Source organism: Rhinopithecus roxellana, chromosome 20 (assembly GCF_007565055.1).
Source record: "Rhinopithecus roxellana isolate Shanxi Qingling chromosome 20, ASM756505v1, whole genome shotgun sequence".
Classification (NCBI taxonomy): domain Eukaryota; kingdom Metazoa; phylum Chordata; class Mammalia; order Primates; family Cercopithecidae; genus Rhinopithecus; species Rhinopithecus roxellana.
This window is the reverse complement of record NC_044568.1, coordinates 61,807,478-61,821,450: the sequence shown is the minus strand read 5'-3', so window position 1 is coordinate 61,821,450 and position 13,973 is coordinate 61,807,478. Positions and strand designations below refer to the sequence as shown.

At 37.6% G+C, this 13,973-nt stretch overlaps 1 protein-coding gene across 7 annotated transcripts in view; it reads left to right on the top strand.

Moving 5' to 3' along the window:
• The window catches only part of CNTNAP4 (contactin associated protein like 4), a 294,017-nt gene that overhangs the window by 75,623 nt on the left and 204,421 nt on the right, over positions 1-13,973 (top strand). For 6 of the 7 annotated variants that reach the window (XM_030924957.1, XM_030924955.1, XM_030924956.1 and 3 more), the window contains exon 3: positions 5,719-5,912. In XM_030924957.1, coding sequence (XP_030780817.1) covers positions 5,719-5,912 — 194 coding nt within the window. The remainder of the gene's footprint in view (positions 1-5,718; positions 5,913-13,973) is intronic. The other variant, XM_030924953.1, reaches the window with a different exon arrangement.

The following is a 13,973-nucleotide window of genomic DNA, read 5'->3' as shown; positions in this document are numbered from 1 at the left end:
TGCTGTGAGCTCCACCCAGTTCGAGCTTCCCAGCGGCTTTGTTTACCTACTTAAGCCTCAGCAATGGCGGGCGCCCCTCCCCCAGCCTCGCTGCTGCCTTGCGGATAGATCGCGGCAGACTGCTGTGTTAGCAGTGAGGGAGGCTTCGTGGGCGTGGGACCCTCCCGGCCAGGTGTGGGATATATTCTCCTGGAATGCCTGTATGCTTACAGCGCAGTATTGGGGTGGGAGTTACCCGATTTTCCAGGTGTTGTGTGTCTCAGTTCCCCTGGCTAGGAAAACGGATCCCCCTTCCCCCTTGCGCTTCCAGGTGAGGCGATGCCTCGCCCTGCTTCAGCTCTCGCTGGTCAGGCTGCAGCAGCTGACCAGCACCGATTGTCCGGCACTCCCTAGTGAGATGACCCCAGTACCTCAGTTGAAAATGCAGAAATCACCGGTCTTCTGTGTCGCTCGCGCTGGGAGTTGGAGACTGGAGTTGTTCCTATTCGGCCATCTTGCTCCGCCCCCTAAAAATGTATGCAATTTCTAGTAGTGTGGTTAGCATACAATAGGCACTGGATAATTTTTAGTTTGCTTTTCTTACAATTCAGAACAACACATGTTACAGAAGCAAGTTCCTCAGAAATCTGATGTTGAAAAGTAGTAGGCAACAAATAAAAGAGATGTTGTGTTTTGTGGTCAATCACTAATTTTTTTTTTTCAAAGCTCAACTTTGCTGTGATCATAACTCTCTTTGGAGCTAATAGCAGTAATAATTTTTATAATTCAAAAAGCACTAACTGCCACATACTCTGATGTTGGTTGAATGTGGGAGGAATCAATAGGCACTTAATGTGCTTTTAAAATGTAATTCTCATAGCAATACTACAGCATTTAAGAGTCTTGTAAATGGGGAGAACTTTTATTTTTAAATGTGAGTTTTTAGGGTGTAATAGGAAGAGTTAAGACATTTTTCCATTTGAATAGATTTATGATGCTTTATTATGCCAAATCTCAGTAACAAGGTTAAGGCAGGAGAAAGAGAATGGTGGAACAGGGAAAGGAAACCTGCAGTATGGGGACAAATATGAACTGGTGGGGGCAAGACTCTTGTTTTTGTTTTGTGGGTAAATTATCATTAACCATGGAAGAGACGGGGTTGAGAAAAGATGGTCTTTAGTTTCATAAGAATTGGTTTCTTATGATATTGAATATATTGGCATACTAAAATCATGAGCTCAAATAACACTTAACCAGCAGCTAAAAGGTTTTGTTAATAAACAAAATAAATAAATACATTTTATTTTTTAGTAATACAGAGTTTATAATTTGCTGGAGTTAGTCATCACTTTCTCCATTAAAAAAGTAAACATGACAATAGTGTGTTTCCGAGGGCTATGCGGTTTGGCGGTGGTCTTATGGCTGATGGTCTAACCTCAGCTGCAGTTACGTTTGCATTTCATGTCACTAAGTGTCATCATAGCCTGGCAAAAAAAAAAAGAAGTCTGCAAAGAATAATCAATTTATCTCTATCAGTCTATCTATCTGTCTAGCTTATGTCTTCCATTTTACTATTTAGCATTTGTCTTAAAATTAGAACAAGCCTAACACTCTATCATACACTAATGCCATGTGCATCTGCAGAGCTGCACAGCTTAAAACCCAGTAGGGATATTTGGATTCCCTGTGGCCAACTTATCTGGTTGAAATTACTTGGTATAGCCTAGAAGCATCTGAATTTCCATTACTTTATCAGTGTACCTCGTTAATGATATAGCTTAATTTGCATACCAGTAGTACCTTTTCACCACAGGTAAGAAATGGAAATGTTCAAAGTCAATTAACTGTGAATGTTTCAAGTTGGCTGGTGCAGCTGTAACTATGAGCAGCGCTGGGAAGAGGGAGCGGTCAGTGAGAGGTTCTTCTTTCTCCTGATGAGAATTGATGATCCGATTTTAACTTACTAGAATCACACTGATTCTTTTTTCCTTGCTGTGTTTCTGTCATGCGTTCGCTTTTTTAAATACTGGCCTGTAGAGGCATAGGAATACAAGAGAAATACTATGAAATTTTGGACTTTAGGAAAACATATTCTTAATTCTGGCTTTAAACCATTACAGTTAACTAGAAAGGACAAGAAGCAAACTAATCAGTATTTTCTCAGAGGTATCAGCTGATACAGATGCGATTCCAAATGTGGAATTTCCAGGCTGAGATGGTGGCATTCTAGGGGCACTTCATTCATCCTTTCTTAACTTTTCCTTGTAAACAAACAAAAATGACAAAAAAAAAAAAAAAATACAGAGAGATGTGCAGTTGCAGCAGTAAGAGAATTAAAGATGCTTGATTAGCACCAGACCCTAGATGACTTTCAATTTGTAAAGTTTTGACAGGGCCTGGAGGGAAAGAATAAAATTAGGTAGGACAGTGGAGGGAAATATGCATCCATGTGCCGTGTCCATCATGTGCCTATACTTCAAAGACATGGTCCCTTGTTAACTACAGGAAGCGAAGTTAACCCTACTGCCTGGTAGCTTAATCCTGAGGTTCCCTGATCTTTATCAGCATCAGCAAGTCTTTTCTACACCACTGGGAACCACTGATTCCCACCTTTGCATCCTGACACTATGAGAGGCACTGTTGTGTCCTAGTTAGGGGCATGGTGCCTCTTGCCTGCTCCACGGGTGAGGGCAAAGTGTTCAGACTCTTGGTATCTGACGCACCGTCTACTATGTAGATTGCACTGAGAATTAATTAACAAGGCCTTCACAAAGTGCCTGACAAAAAGGACTCCCTTGCTCAGCAAATGGGAAGTAATACAGTATTAGAGTAAGTAGAGGAGGATGGATGGTGTTTTGTCACATCCTGAAAAATGAAGGATGGAGGAAGCATTGATTCATATTTTAAAATAATACCTCAGGAGCAGTTCCCACAGAGTTCAAGAACTCCCTGAGCTATTTGTGGTAGGGTGCTATTTAAAGTGTACTTCAGATCATTCAAGAACACATTCCGTATAAACAACAGTCTGCAAGGGTAGGAAGTGCCCTTCGTGGACACCAGGGCCGTGCTAAACAAATGACTCCGAGACACCCAGGGACCATGTCTATGCAACAAGCACTCTTGCTTAAAAGATGAGAATAATTCTCAGCAAACTTTTGCAAGAACAGAAAACCAAACACCGCATGTTCTCACTCCTAGGTGGGAATTGAACAATGAGAATACTTGGACACGGGAAGGGGAACATCACACACCAGGGCCTATTGTGGGGAAGGGACAGTGGGGAGGGATAGCATTAGGAGATATGCCTAATGTAAATGACGAGTTAATGGGTGCAGCACACCAACATGGCACATGGATACATATGTAACAAACCTGCACGTTATGCACATGTACCCTAGAACTTATAATAAAAAAAAAGATGAGAATATTGTATTTATAAGCATAAAGGTAGATAATATTGGTGTACAATGAAACTGCACCCAAAAGCACAGGTTCTTTAAGAACAAATACAGAGGAAATTAAAAGTCAGAACACATAAACAAAAATCAAGTATGTAAAAAATTTCTGGATCCACAAAAGAGAAAGAACATTGTGCTTTTGACACATGGAGTGGAATACACTTTTGAATAATGATTAACTTTAAGAAAGATGGAAATTTGATGATGTATCTAATTCTAAAGACAGTATAGTAAGAAATAGGGATTATACCTGAATGCAAACAGTCATTAGTGTGATGCCGTCAAGAGAGGACCTTCTTATAATGTTTAAAAAGAATTTCAACGTATTTATTTTAGATTAAGGGGTACATGTGCAGTTTGTTGTAATATAATTTTTTAAAATGCTGCTTTGACCCAGTTTTGACCCTGGCTAGGACTGGGCACTTTCCTTTCTTAGCAGCTGATTATATCCGTACTCCAACCACCTCCTTTGTTAGGTTCTCACCCTTTGGGGTCATAAGCATCATTAGTGGGACAGGTACCAGACAACTAGTGCCCTAGTGCCTCCTAGATAAATTGTTGAAATTAGCCAATTCACAGGAAGACCACCAAGCCTAGCTAGCTAGCCCTACTCTGCTTGTCATACAGAAGCTGCCTCCTACAGCTCCAGTTTGCTCTTATCCTGTCCCCTGGTGCATCCCCCTGTGTGGTCCTGCCTGACGTCTTCTCTTGTTTGTAGTTGTGAGTAGCAGAGTTCTGCCCTTCATCTGTCAGAGTGTCATTATGCTGTGTTCCACCATCAAAATAATCTTGAAGTCTTACAAAGCAGTTGTCAACACTGGCATGTGCCTTCAGGTCCTACAGTGGCATACGCCGTACCATAAGAGCAAACATTTATTGAGCATTTCTTTGAATTAGGTCTTGTACTCAAGGTTTCATAAAATGGATCATGTATGCCAAGAATAATGCTTGAATTAAAACTATATAAATTAATGGTAACCTGTATCTAAAATTCCAGACCTTATTATCAGAGCCTCAAGGTGAGCAGCAAAAGAATGGGGGAAGAAAATTTGCTAACATTCTTATTTGGAGTGCTATGTAATTGATGTGGCATTTAAAATATTAAATCTTAGATAAATATGGATTCAAGAATGGGTCAAACCCTATTTCATAACTTTTACAATGATTATATGCTACTTGTATTACCAGCAATGTTAAATCTCAAAAGAATTCCCCAAATTATTATATTAAACTGGAAGAATGAAGCATCTTAACAAGATATAAAGGAGTCACATCTACAGTATTTTGGTGTGTGTTGGATAAAATATAACACAATAAATTATGCTCCACACATTACTTCCTTGAACATACATCACAACTTGTATTCTTTACTTCTAAGTGATCAAGCACAGCTTCCTTTATGATTTCCTTGGTTCTCTTTTCTCCCATCCTCTTACCCACCACCCTCCTCCCATACAGGATAGAATCAGTGGTGTATTGGTAAACTGACTGGGGTGGGGGCAGGTGCTTATTTACAGAGTTTGCAATTTCCGTGGTTTAAATACTTTCATCATGGCCAATTGCAAAGATGGTTATGTTTAATAAGTAGCTTGCAAAATTGAAAATTTAATGATTGTCTCTCACAAACTTGGGAATGAGCTCCAGCCCACCACTGGATAGAACATCTTTATTATGTTATTTTCTCCTGCACACGCCCCATCATTAATGCGTGTTTCAAATATGGTTTTCAACAACTGTCCCTCCCAAAAGACTGTAAATATTTTGAGGGCAGGAACTATTTCTTGACTTTTGTTTTCCCAGACTTAACAATGTACTTCCTTCTCTAAGTCTAAACATGATCAAAAGTAGATTTTTAGTTCCATCATAGCTTTAGTTCCTTCATAGCTTGAAGTTACTTCCTTACATCCAGTCCTGGGCAAAGGGGTAGGAGAGCAGACCATTACCCAGTCATGCATGTGTGCAGTAGACTTGCTAGTTCCCAGTGTTGGCAGGAATGTTCACCTATCGAGTTAAACATTTTAAATATTCAGCAAGACCCCTAGTTCTCCCAGTTTTAGGAGGCTGTAAAACCTAGAAATGAACACAATTAATTAACATAGACATCATACAATTATACTAAATTCTTAACTCTGTATTTTTTTACAATTAGAAGACATTTCATATTTTGGAAATTTAAGTTCCATAGAGGAATACAGTCTTACTGGCATTTCGACTGTACTAACATAGATTTTTAACTAACTCTCCTTTCTCAATTTTCTCCTGTTTCTATTTTTAATAAAAGGAGCTGGTGGCTGGTCTCCACTTGTGTCTAACAAATACCAGTGGTTGCAGATTGACCTTGGAGAGAGAATGGAGGTCACCGCTGTGGCCACTCAAGGGGGATATGGTAGCTCCAACTGGGTGACCAGCTACCTCCTGATGTTCAGTGATAGTGGCTGGAACTGGAAACAATATCGCCAAGAGGACAGCATCTGGGTATGTTCTTTAAAAAAAGACATAGTCTCTCGGGGAAAGAAGTATAGTCAGTACTGCATCTTGTTTACCAATCTCTTAAGTAGAAATACAGAATTTTCAGACTTGCACTGAAAACATTTTCCAAGAGAAAATAAGGTAAATGTTCATTTTCGAATACATTTTATGGTAAATTTATGAGAATGCTAAGGGTAAATTTATTTTACAGGGTTATCAAAAATTGAAAACAACCCTATTAGTCCATTAAATAGTGTGGGAGTGTAAGAAATAAATAAGTCTTGTATAAAAAATTTTTTAGTTCAAAAACATAATAGTCTTGCATTGTTATTTATTTATTTATTTATTTATTTATTTATTTATTTATTTATTTATTTTTGAGACAGAGTCTCACTCTGTCACCCAGGCTGGAGTGCAGTGGTGCGATCTCGGCTCACGGAAACCTCCGCCTCCCGAGTTCAAGCAATTCTTCTACTTCAGCCTCCTGAGTAGCTTGGATTACAGGTGCCCACCACCACACCGGCTAATTTTTGTGTTTTTAGTAGAGACAGGGTTTCACCATGTTGGCCAGGCTGGTCTCGAACTCCTGGCCTCAAGCAGTCCACCTGCCTCGGCATCCCAAAGTGCTGGGATTATAGGTGCGAGCCACTAAGCCCAGCCTGCATTGTCTTTATTTAAAATTAGTCAGAATAATTTGTTCCTTTTATTTCTTCTGATAACTGAGATTTTTGAAACCCTGTTTCTTTCTCTGGTATATGGGAATTTATATATATAATATGTGGAGTTGTATATGTATCTATAAACCCTTTATCTATAAACCCTTCTCTAGTCTCTGTAAAGTGTATACATGTGTAAATTGCTGTGTGCTCTAAACAGTGGTGCAGCTCCTGTAAGAGGGAGACTGGGAAAGAGGCATTTTGTGATAAAGCAGGTGATATTTGTAGTTGATTGATAAATAAACCTGGATATGGCATATAAACACCTGATGGAAGAAGGAAGCTAAAGGAAGTTTGTTTGATGATAAAGAAAAGACTTCTTTCTTAGTGGAGAAAAATATTTGTTTGGATCTTACGTGGGCTAAGAACAACACACTGCAATCAAAGAACTAGATGTCCCCCTCTGGCTGAGCTGCTGGAACCAGAGAAAATGGGTTACTTAATGAAGCATCATTTTTAGCACATAGATAATTTGGAAGCCTATTTGGGCACATAATGATAATTTTCTTTGACCAGTCAATTGTCTCTTTTTTGAAACTTCCTACAACTCCGTTATATATTCTAAACGCATTGAAGAAATGGACTGCGATTTACTCACTTTAGTGTCTTTAAAGCTCTTGGTGGTCATTCAATCCATGCTGACTGATGTCATTGGAATTGAGAGAAGCAGCCTTGCTCTTCCTCTAGAGGGAGCAACAGTGAGACTAGAAGAAGTTGCCTATAAGCAGTTTTAAGAGAAGGCGGCACTATTCACAATAGCAAAGACTTGGAATCAACCCAAATGTCCATCAGTGACAGAATGGATTAAGAAAATGTGGCACATATACACCATGGAATACTATGCAGCCATAAAAAAGGATGAGTTTGCGTCCTTTGTAGGGACATGGATGCAGCTGGAAACCATCATTCTTAGCAAACTATCACAAGAAGAGAAAACCAAACACCGCATGTTCTCACTCATAGGTGGGAACTGAACAATGAGATCACTTGGACTCGGGAAGGGGAACATCATGCACTGGGGCCTATCATGGGGAGGGGGGAGGGGGGAGGGATTGCATTGGGGAGTTATACATGATATAAATGACGAATTGATGGGTGCTGACGAGTTGGTGGGTGCAGCACACCAACATGGCATAAGTATACATATGTAACAAACCTGCACGTTATGCACATGTACCCTAGAACTTAAAGTATAATAAAATAAATAAATAAATAAATAAATAAATAAATAAATAAATAAAAAGAAGCTGTAACATTTAGTAAACATTTAGATTAAGGGTGTTAGGAAATGGAATATATTAAACATGAATTGTAAGGATTGCTCCTTCTAACTTTACAATTCCGTGAGTCTTTCTCTTAAAAAAAAAAAATAAAAATCTGCAGTGAAAATAGAGAAACAAAAAAAAAGAGAAGCTGTTTAAAATCCAAAGCAAGTTACAGCTGTTAAGAGGAAAAAAACAAAACAACACACACACCCCAAAACTCCAAACACTGGGTATTACAGTTCAACGAATTCCATGAAAGCCATTCAAACTAGGGATAAAATAAACAGTAATTATGAACCAATAACAATAAAAATGTAATGAGGTATTTATTTAACTAGATATTTGGATTATCTTCTCTTTTTTGAATTAAGCTTTGGAATTTAAGCTAGATAAGTAATGGCTAATGCACGCTAATATTTAGGTATGTTAATTAAAGTGTATTTTTTTTTTAAAGTGATCAATGAATCAGGAAAATTGTTGTACTTCTGTTAAGCAAGCTTGGGGAAAGCCAAATCCAGGCACCGCCATTTACGTTACTTGCTCACTCTTATTAAGTTGAGGCACTCATGGTGAAATGGTGGCATGAATGCTGTCCTTACTAATCCAAACCAATAGCAGTAAAAACATGGCATCTATCATAATCCTGTTAAGGTAACATTGCTTTCTAGACTCTGCTGTAATTTGTGGATTTACTCAGTGTCTTTCCCTGTTGAGTGTGAGCTGTGTAAATACTGTAGCTTGCGACCTTTCATCTCAACATCCCCAAAGTGTAACAGCACCTGGCATATCACAGTCAAATATTAAATGTTTATTGAAGGAATGAGTGAATAAAATTCACTTTCTTGTAGAATACTCTTCTGATCACTCTAAAAGTGACTCTCTCTTGCCCCCATCACCTCTTCTTTTTAGTACATTATGCTGTACTAGTTTAATATACCAGTTAGAATGGCACATTTTTCTTTTCCCTATAAATTTTGAACTTTTTTATGAGCCAGATTTTCTTTTTCTAATCTTAGCATTTCTGGCATCCAACATCCAGTGTGGCACATGACTTTTGTTGAGTAAATAGGTGAAAGAACCAATAAATGAATGGATTTGAATATGTCAATCTGCTAATCCGTGCCTATCTTTGTCCAAATTTCTGGAATGTATCAAAAGTTTGTTAACTCACTGAAGAAGACTGGGCATTGTGGTTCACACCTGTAATCCCAGCACTTTGGGAGGTCAAGGTGGGAGGATCAGTTGAGGCCAGGAGTTCAAGACCAGCCTGACCAACATGGTGAAACCCCATCGCTACTAAAAATGCAAAAAAGTTAACTGGGTGTGGTGACATGCACCTATAATCCCAGCTACTTGGGAGGCTGGGATGGGAGGATTGCTAGAACCTGAGAGGCAGAGGTTGCAGTGAGCTGAGATTGCGCCACTGCACTCCAGCCTGGGTGACAGCAAGACTCCATTTCAAAAACAAAAACAAAAGAAACAGCAACAACAAAATCACTGAAGAGATAAGGTATATCAGAGCAAACCAAAGAAAGATTCAGCGGAACATGCACATATTAGGTACAGCTTCCTAAACATTTGGAAATGGACAGAATGTGCAGATCATTGTAAGCTGAATTTATCAAAGAAGTAAGGCTTACATAGGTCTTGAAGAAAGCATTGTAGTTTAGATTATGGAAGGATTAAGGAGGCTATTTTATGAAGATGGAAAGATGTGAAAAAAGCATGGAGATTGGGAATATCCAGAGTTATGGTTTCCTGTGTAATAACTAGTGAGATTACTGGTCAGATTGGACTATCAAGTTTTGGAAAGACTGGAAGATAATTTTGGATATGGCAAAGAAAGTAGACAGATAACTTTAAATGTCAAGATCAAAGTTAAGACTTAGTACAATAGACACCATTACCACACATAACATAGCTAAGTTGTAGTGTAGATAAAACAACCCCAAGTCTCTGAAAGTATATGTATGTGTGTGTATATATATATGTATGTGTGTATATGTGTGTGTATATATGTATGTATGTGTATGCGTGTGTATATATATGTATATATGTATGTACGTGTATGTATTTCCTGTTAATCCTAGGTGGCTTCAAAGTTTTATTCTACTCTATGGTTACTCTGGTCCCACTCTAAAGGAAGGTGTCTCTCTGTGAATGGCTAATTGTTGAAGCAGGAAAATTGAAATATGGTGAATTGTGCCCTGTCTCTTGACTTTTCTGCCTGGAAGAACACAGACCACTTCAATTTGCATTTTTCAAGCCAAAGAACAATTTCAAATGGATGTACATCATAAAAAAACTTAACCCTTTGTTACGTTTTACAAATATATATTTCCCAACTTTTTGTTTTCTGGCCCAGTTTTTGTAGATATTTTAGGATGTATACCAATTATACCAAATATGCCAATTTCCTTTAAGAGCTTCACAATCTGCTCCAGATGATACAAATAAGTCTACAAAAGAGGGTTAGGAAACACATAAGGCATTATACAAATATGTGATAAAGAAAGAAAAGACAAGTGTTATTGGTTTAGGAACAAACACAATAAAAACAATCAACACGGATTGAAATGCTGCCGGGAAAATGCTTCATTCTCTCCTCATTTGATCTCACTTCGAATGCCAGGCAGAACAATGACTTCTACGTACCGGAAATAATTATTAAAATGCTCTGCCACTTCTTACAAATAATCCTGAAGAGGAAAGACAGACTGGTTTACAATCTATAGAGATCATTTGATAGAAATGCAAGCTTGATAGATATGTGATATTTTAAAATATTACACGTTGAAATATTTCTTTAGTAAAAAATTTTTAGTGCAATGTTCATAAAATATAATTTACACAAAGTATTCTGCTGAATGGCAAATGTATATTTTATGAAAATTCAGAAAATGCAAGCTACTAAACTTTCTCTTCAGATTGAACACAAAATTCCTCAACATCTATAATAAAAAGATTCTCTTCAGTGTATTGCACATGATTGGAAAAGTAAACATAAGGCATAATTTTCACTCACTTAAGAACAATTGTTGAGATATCACGAAATCAACATCTTAGAAATTATTTTAAGTAGATAACATGTGCAGGAACTTTACAGGCAAATTCTCCAAATCCTTTCTGATAAATGCCTAAGATTCTTCTGCACTGCAGTGTACAAGGGCAAGGAATGGGGTGGTACCAGTCTTATAAACTGAGTAAATATGCTTGTTAAACACAAGAATAATTTGCTTTATTTTAAAATAGAGTTCAGTTGTACTTGATTTTTCAAACAAAAACCTTTATTGACTATATGAAGTTAGTATCTCTTTATGTTTGTTTTTTGACTGGAAGTGTCTAGTGTCGTGGTTCTAGGTTTGGCTGGTGTAAGACACAGAGACCCTGTGGCATGGTATAGTCAGTCAGGCAGAAGTACTACCTGTCACAAAATATTCAGGCCATTATTATCACTGTGAATGATTGAGTTGTCAACTCTGTAAGCCAGACGGGGTAGAAACACTACCTGCAAAGATTTCCACATGCATTTGTTTTAAGTCAAATAAGTGCCTAGGGATAGTTTAATAGAAAATCTGAGGAGGCAGAAGTGCAAAAGAGATATATGCTGTAGGGTAGGTGACTCTACTCCTTGTGAGTGGCGTTTTTCCTTCTTTCATGTTGAGCCGTTGTTCTCTTGACCTAAGCCTACAAGCAGCATTTGTGGTGATAGAAGATATAGCAGTACTAATGCCACGTGTGTCAACATGTCAAGCTGTCAATTGTAATACACTGCAATATTTGCCTCAGTACTTGGCAAATGCCTAGAGAGTGCCTGAAGCTGCTTTTATCTTTCAAGACACTGATCCAAAACATATTTTAATGAAAGTCTACATTATTAGTCTAAATCTCCAGGAAGCTTCCTGTTTATATTTCTATTTAGCTTCATATTCTCTAGGTTTTGAAAATGATTAACCTGCTAGTGCGTGGTTAAAACTTTTTTTAAAATTTTTTTATTGTAGTAAAAAAACTTAACATGAAATCTACCCTCTCGACAAATTTTTAAGTGCACAATACAATATTGTTCACTATAAGCTCCGTGTTGTATAGCAGATCTCCAGGACTCAATCACCTTGCTTACCTCGAACATTTTATCTGTTGAATGACACCTCCTCATTTCACCCTTTTCCTGTCCTCTGGCAACCATCATTCAACTTTCTGCTTCTATAGATTTGACTATTTTAGATACATGTACCTCATGTGAAAGTGGCAACATGTATTATTTGTCCGTCTGTGACTGGTTTATTTCACTTAGCATAATGTCCTCAAAGTTTGTGCTGAAAGAACTTTCAGGCAGAATGTGCTTTTTTTTTTTTTTTTTTAAAGTCTGAATAACATTCCATTGCATGTAAATACCACCATGTTAAAATCTATTCATTTGCCTATGGACATTTAGGTTGTTGCCACATCTTCGCTATTGTAAATAATGATACAATGAATATGAGGGTGCAGATGTCTCTTTGAGATCTTGATTTCAATTCTTTTGGATAAATACCTGGGATCAGGATTACTGAATCACATGGAATTTCTATTTTTAATTTTTGAGGAACTTCCATACTGCATACTGTTTTCCATGGTGGTTGTACCATTTTATATTCCTACCAACTGTGTACTAGGGTTCCGATTTCTCCAATTTCTTGTCAATGCTTGTTACTTTTTTGTTTTCATTGTTTAAATGATAGCCTAACAGGTGTGAGGTGTATCTCATTGTGGTTTTGATTTGCATTTCCCTGATGACTGGCAATGTTGAGTATCTTTTACCTACCTGCTGGTTATGTGTATATCTTCTTTGGAGAACTGTCTGCTCAAGTCTTTCACTCATATTAAAATCAGGTTTTTTCCCTCTTTTTTTGCTATTGAGTTGGGGAAGTTATTGATATATTTTTACTATACTATTATTATATGTTTAGTTTATACATACTAATGATAAATGATCCAAGAAGGAAATTTAAAACATAGTCTCATTTACAATAGTATCAAAAAGAATAAAATACTTAGGAATAAACTTTACCATAGGAGCAAAAGAGCTGTACACTGAAAACTACAAAATATTGCTGAAAGAAGTGAAAGCAGAACCAAATAAATGAAAAGATTTCTGTGTTCATGGATTAGAAAACTTAATATTGTTAACATGTCTGTATTACTCAAAGCAATCTATAGATTCAATACAATCCCTATCAAAATCCCAATGGCATTTTGTTACAGAAATAGAAAAAAAAATCCTAAAATTTATATAAAACCAGAAATTTAGGTAGAACCGCAAACATTGTTTTGAATATCCAAAACAATCTTGAGAAAGAACAAAGCTAGAGGCATCACACATCTGATTTCAAAATGTATTACAAAACTACAGTGTGGTACTGGCATAAAGACAGACATATAGACCAATAAAACAGCATAAAGCCCAGAAATAAACCCACACATCTATGGTCAACTGATCTTCCACAAGGGTGCCAAGAACAAACACAGGAACAGAAAACCAAATACCGTATGTTCTCACTTATAAGTGGGAACATAGAGTGCGTATGGAGATAAGGAAGGGAACAGCACACACCAGAACCTAATTGTGGGTGGAGGGTGGGAGGAGGGTGAGGATCAAAAAACTACCTATGAGGTATGATGCTTATTACCTGGTTCACAAAATGATCTGTACATAAAACCCCTGTGACACACAATTTACCTGTGTAACAAACTTGTGCATGTATACACACATGTGTATACATGTGTGTATATGTATATACACAATGTATATGTATATACACAATGGCAGATCATACCTGTAATCCTAGCATTTTGGGAGGAGGAGGAGGTATCATTTGAGGCCAGGAGTTCAAGACCAGCCTGGGCAATATAGCGAGGCTCTTGCTCATTAAAAAAAAAGTAATAGACAATGGGGAATGTATAGTCTCTTCAACAAATGCTACTGGGAAAACTGGATATCCACATGCAAAACAATGAAATTAAACCATTATCTTTTTTTTCTTTTGGAGACGGAGTCTCACGCTTTCGCCCAGGCTGGAGTGCAGTGGCAGTGGATCCTGGCTCAT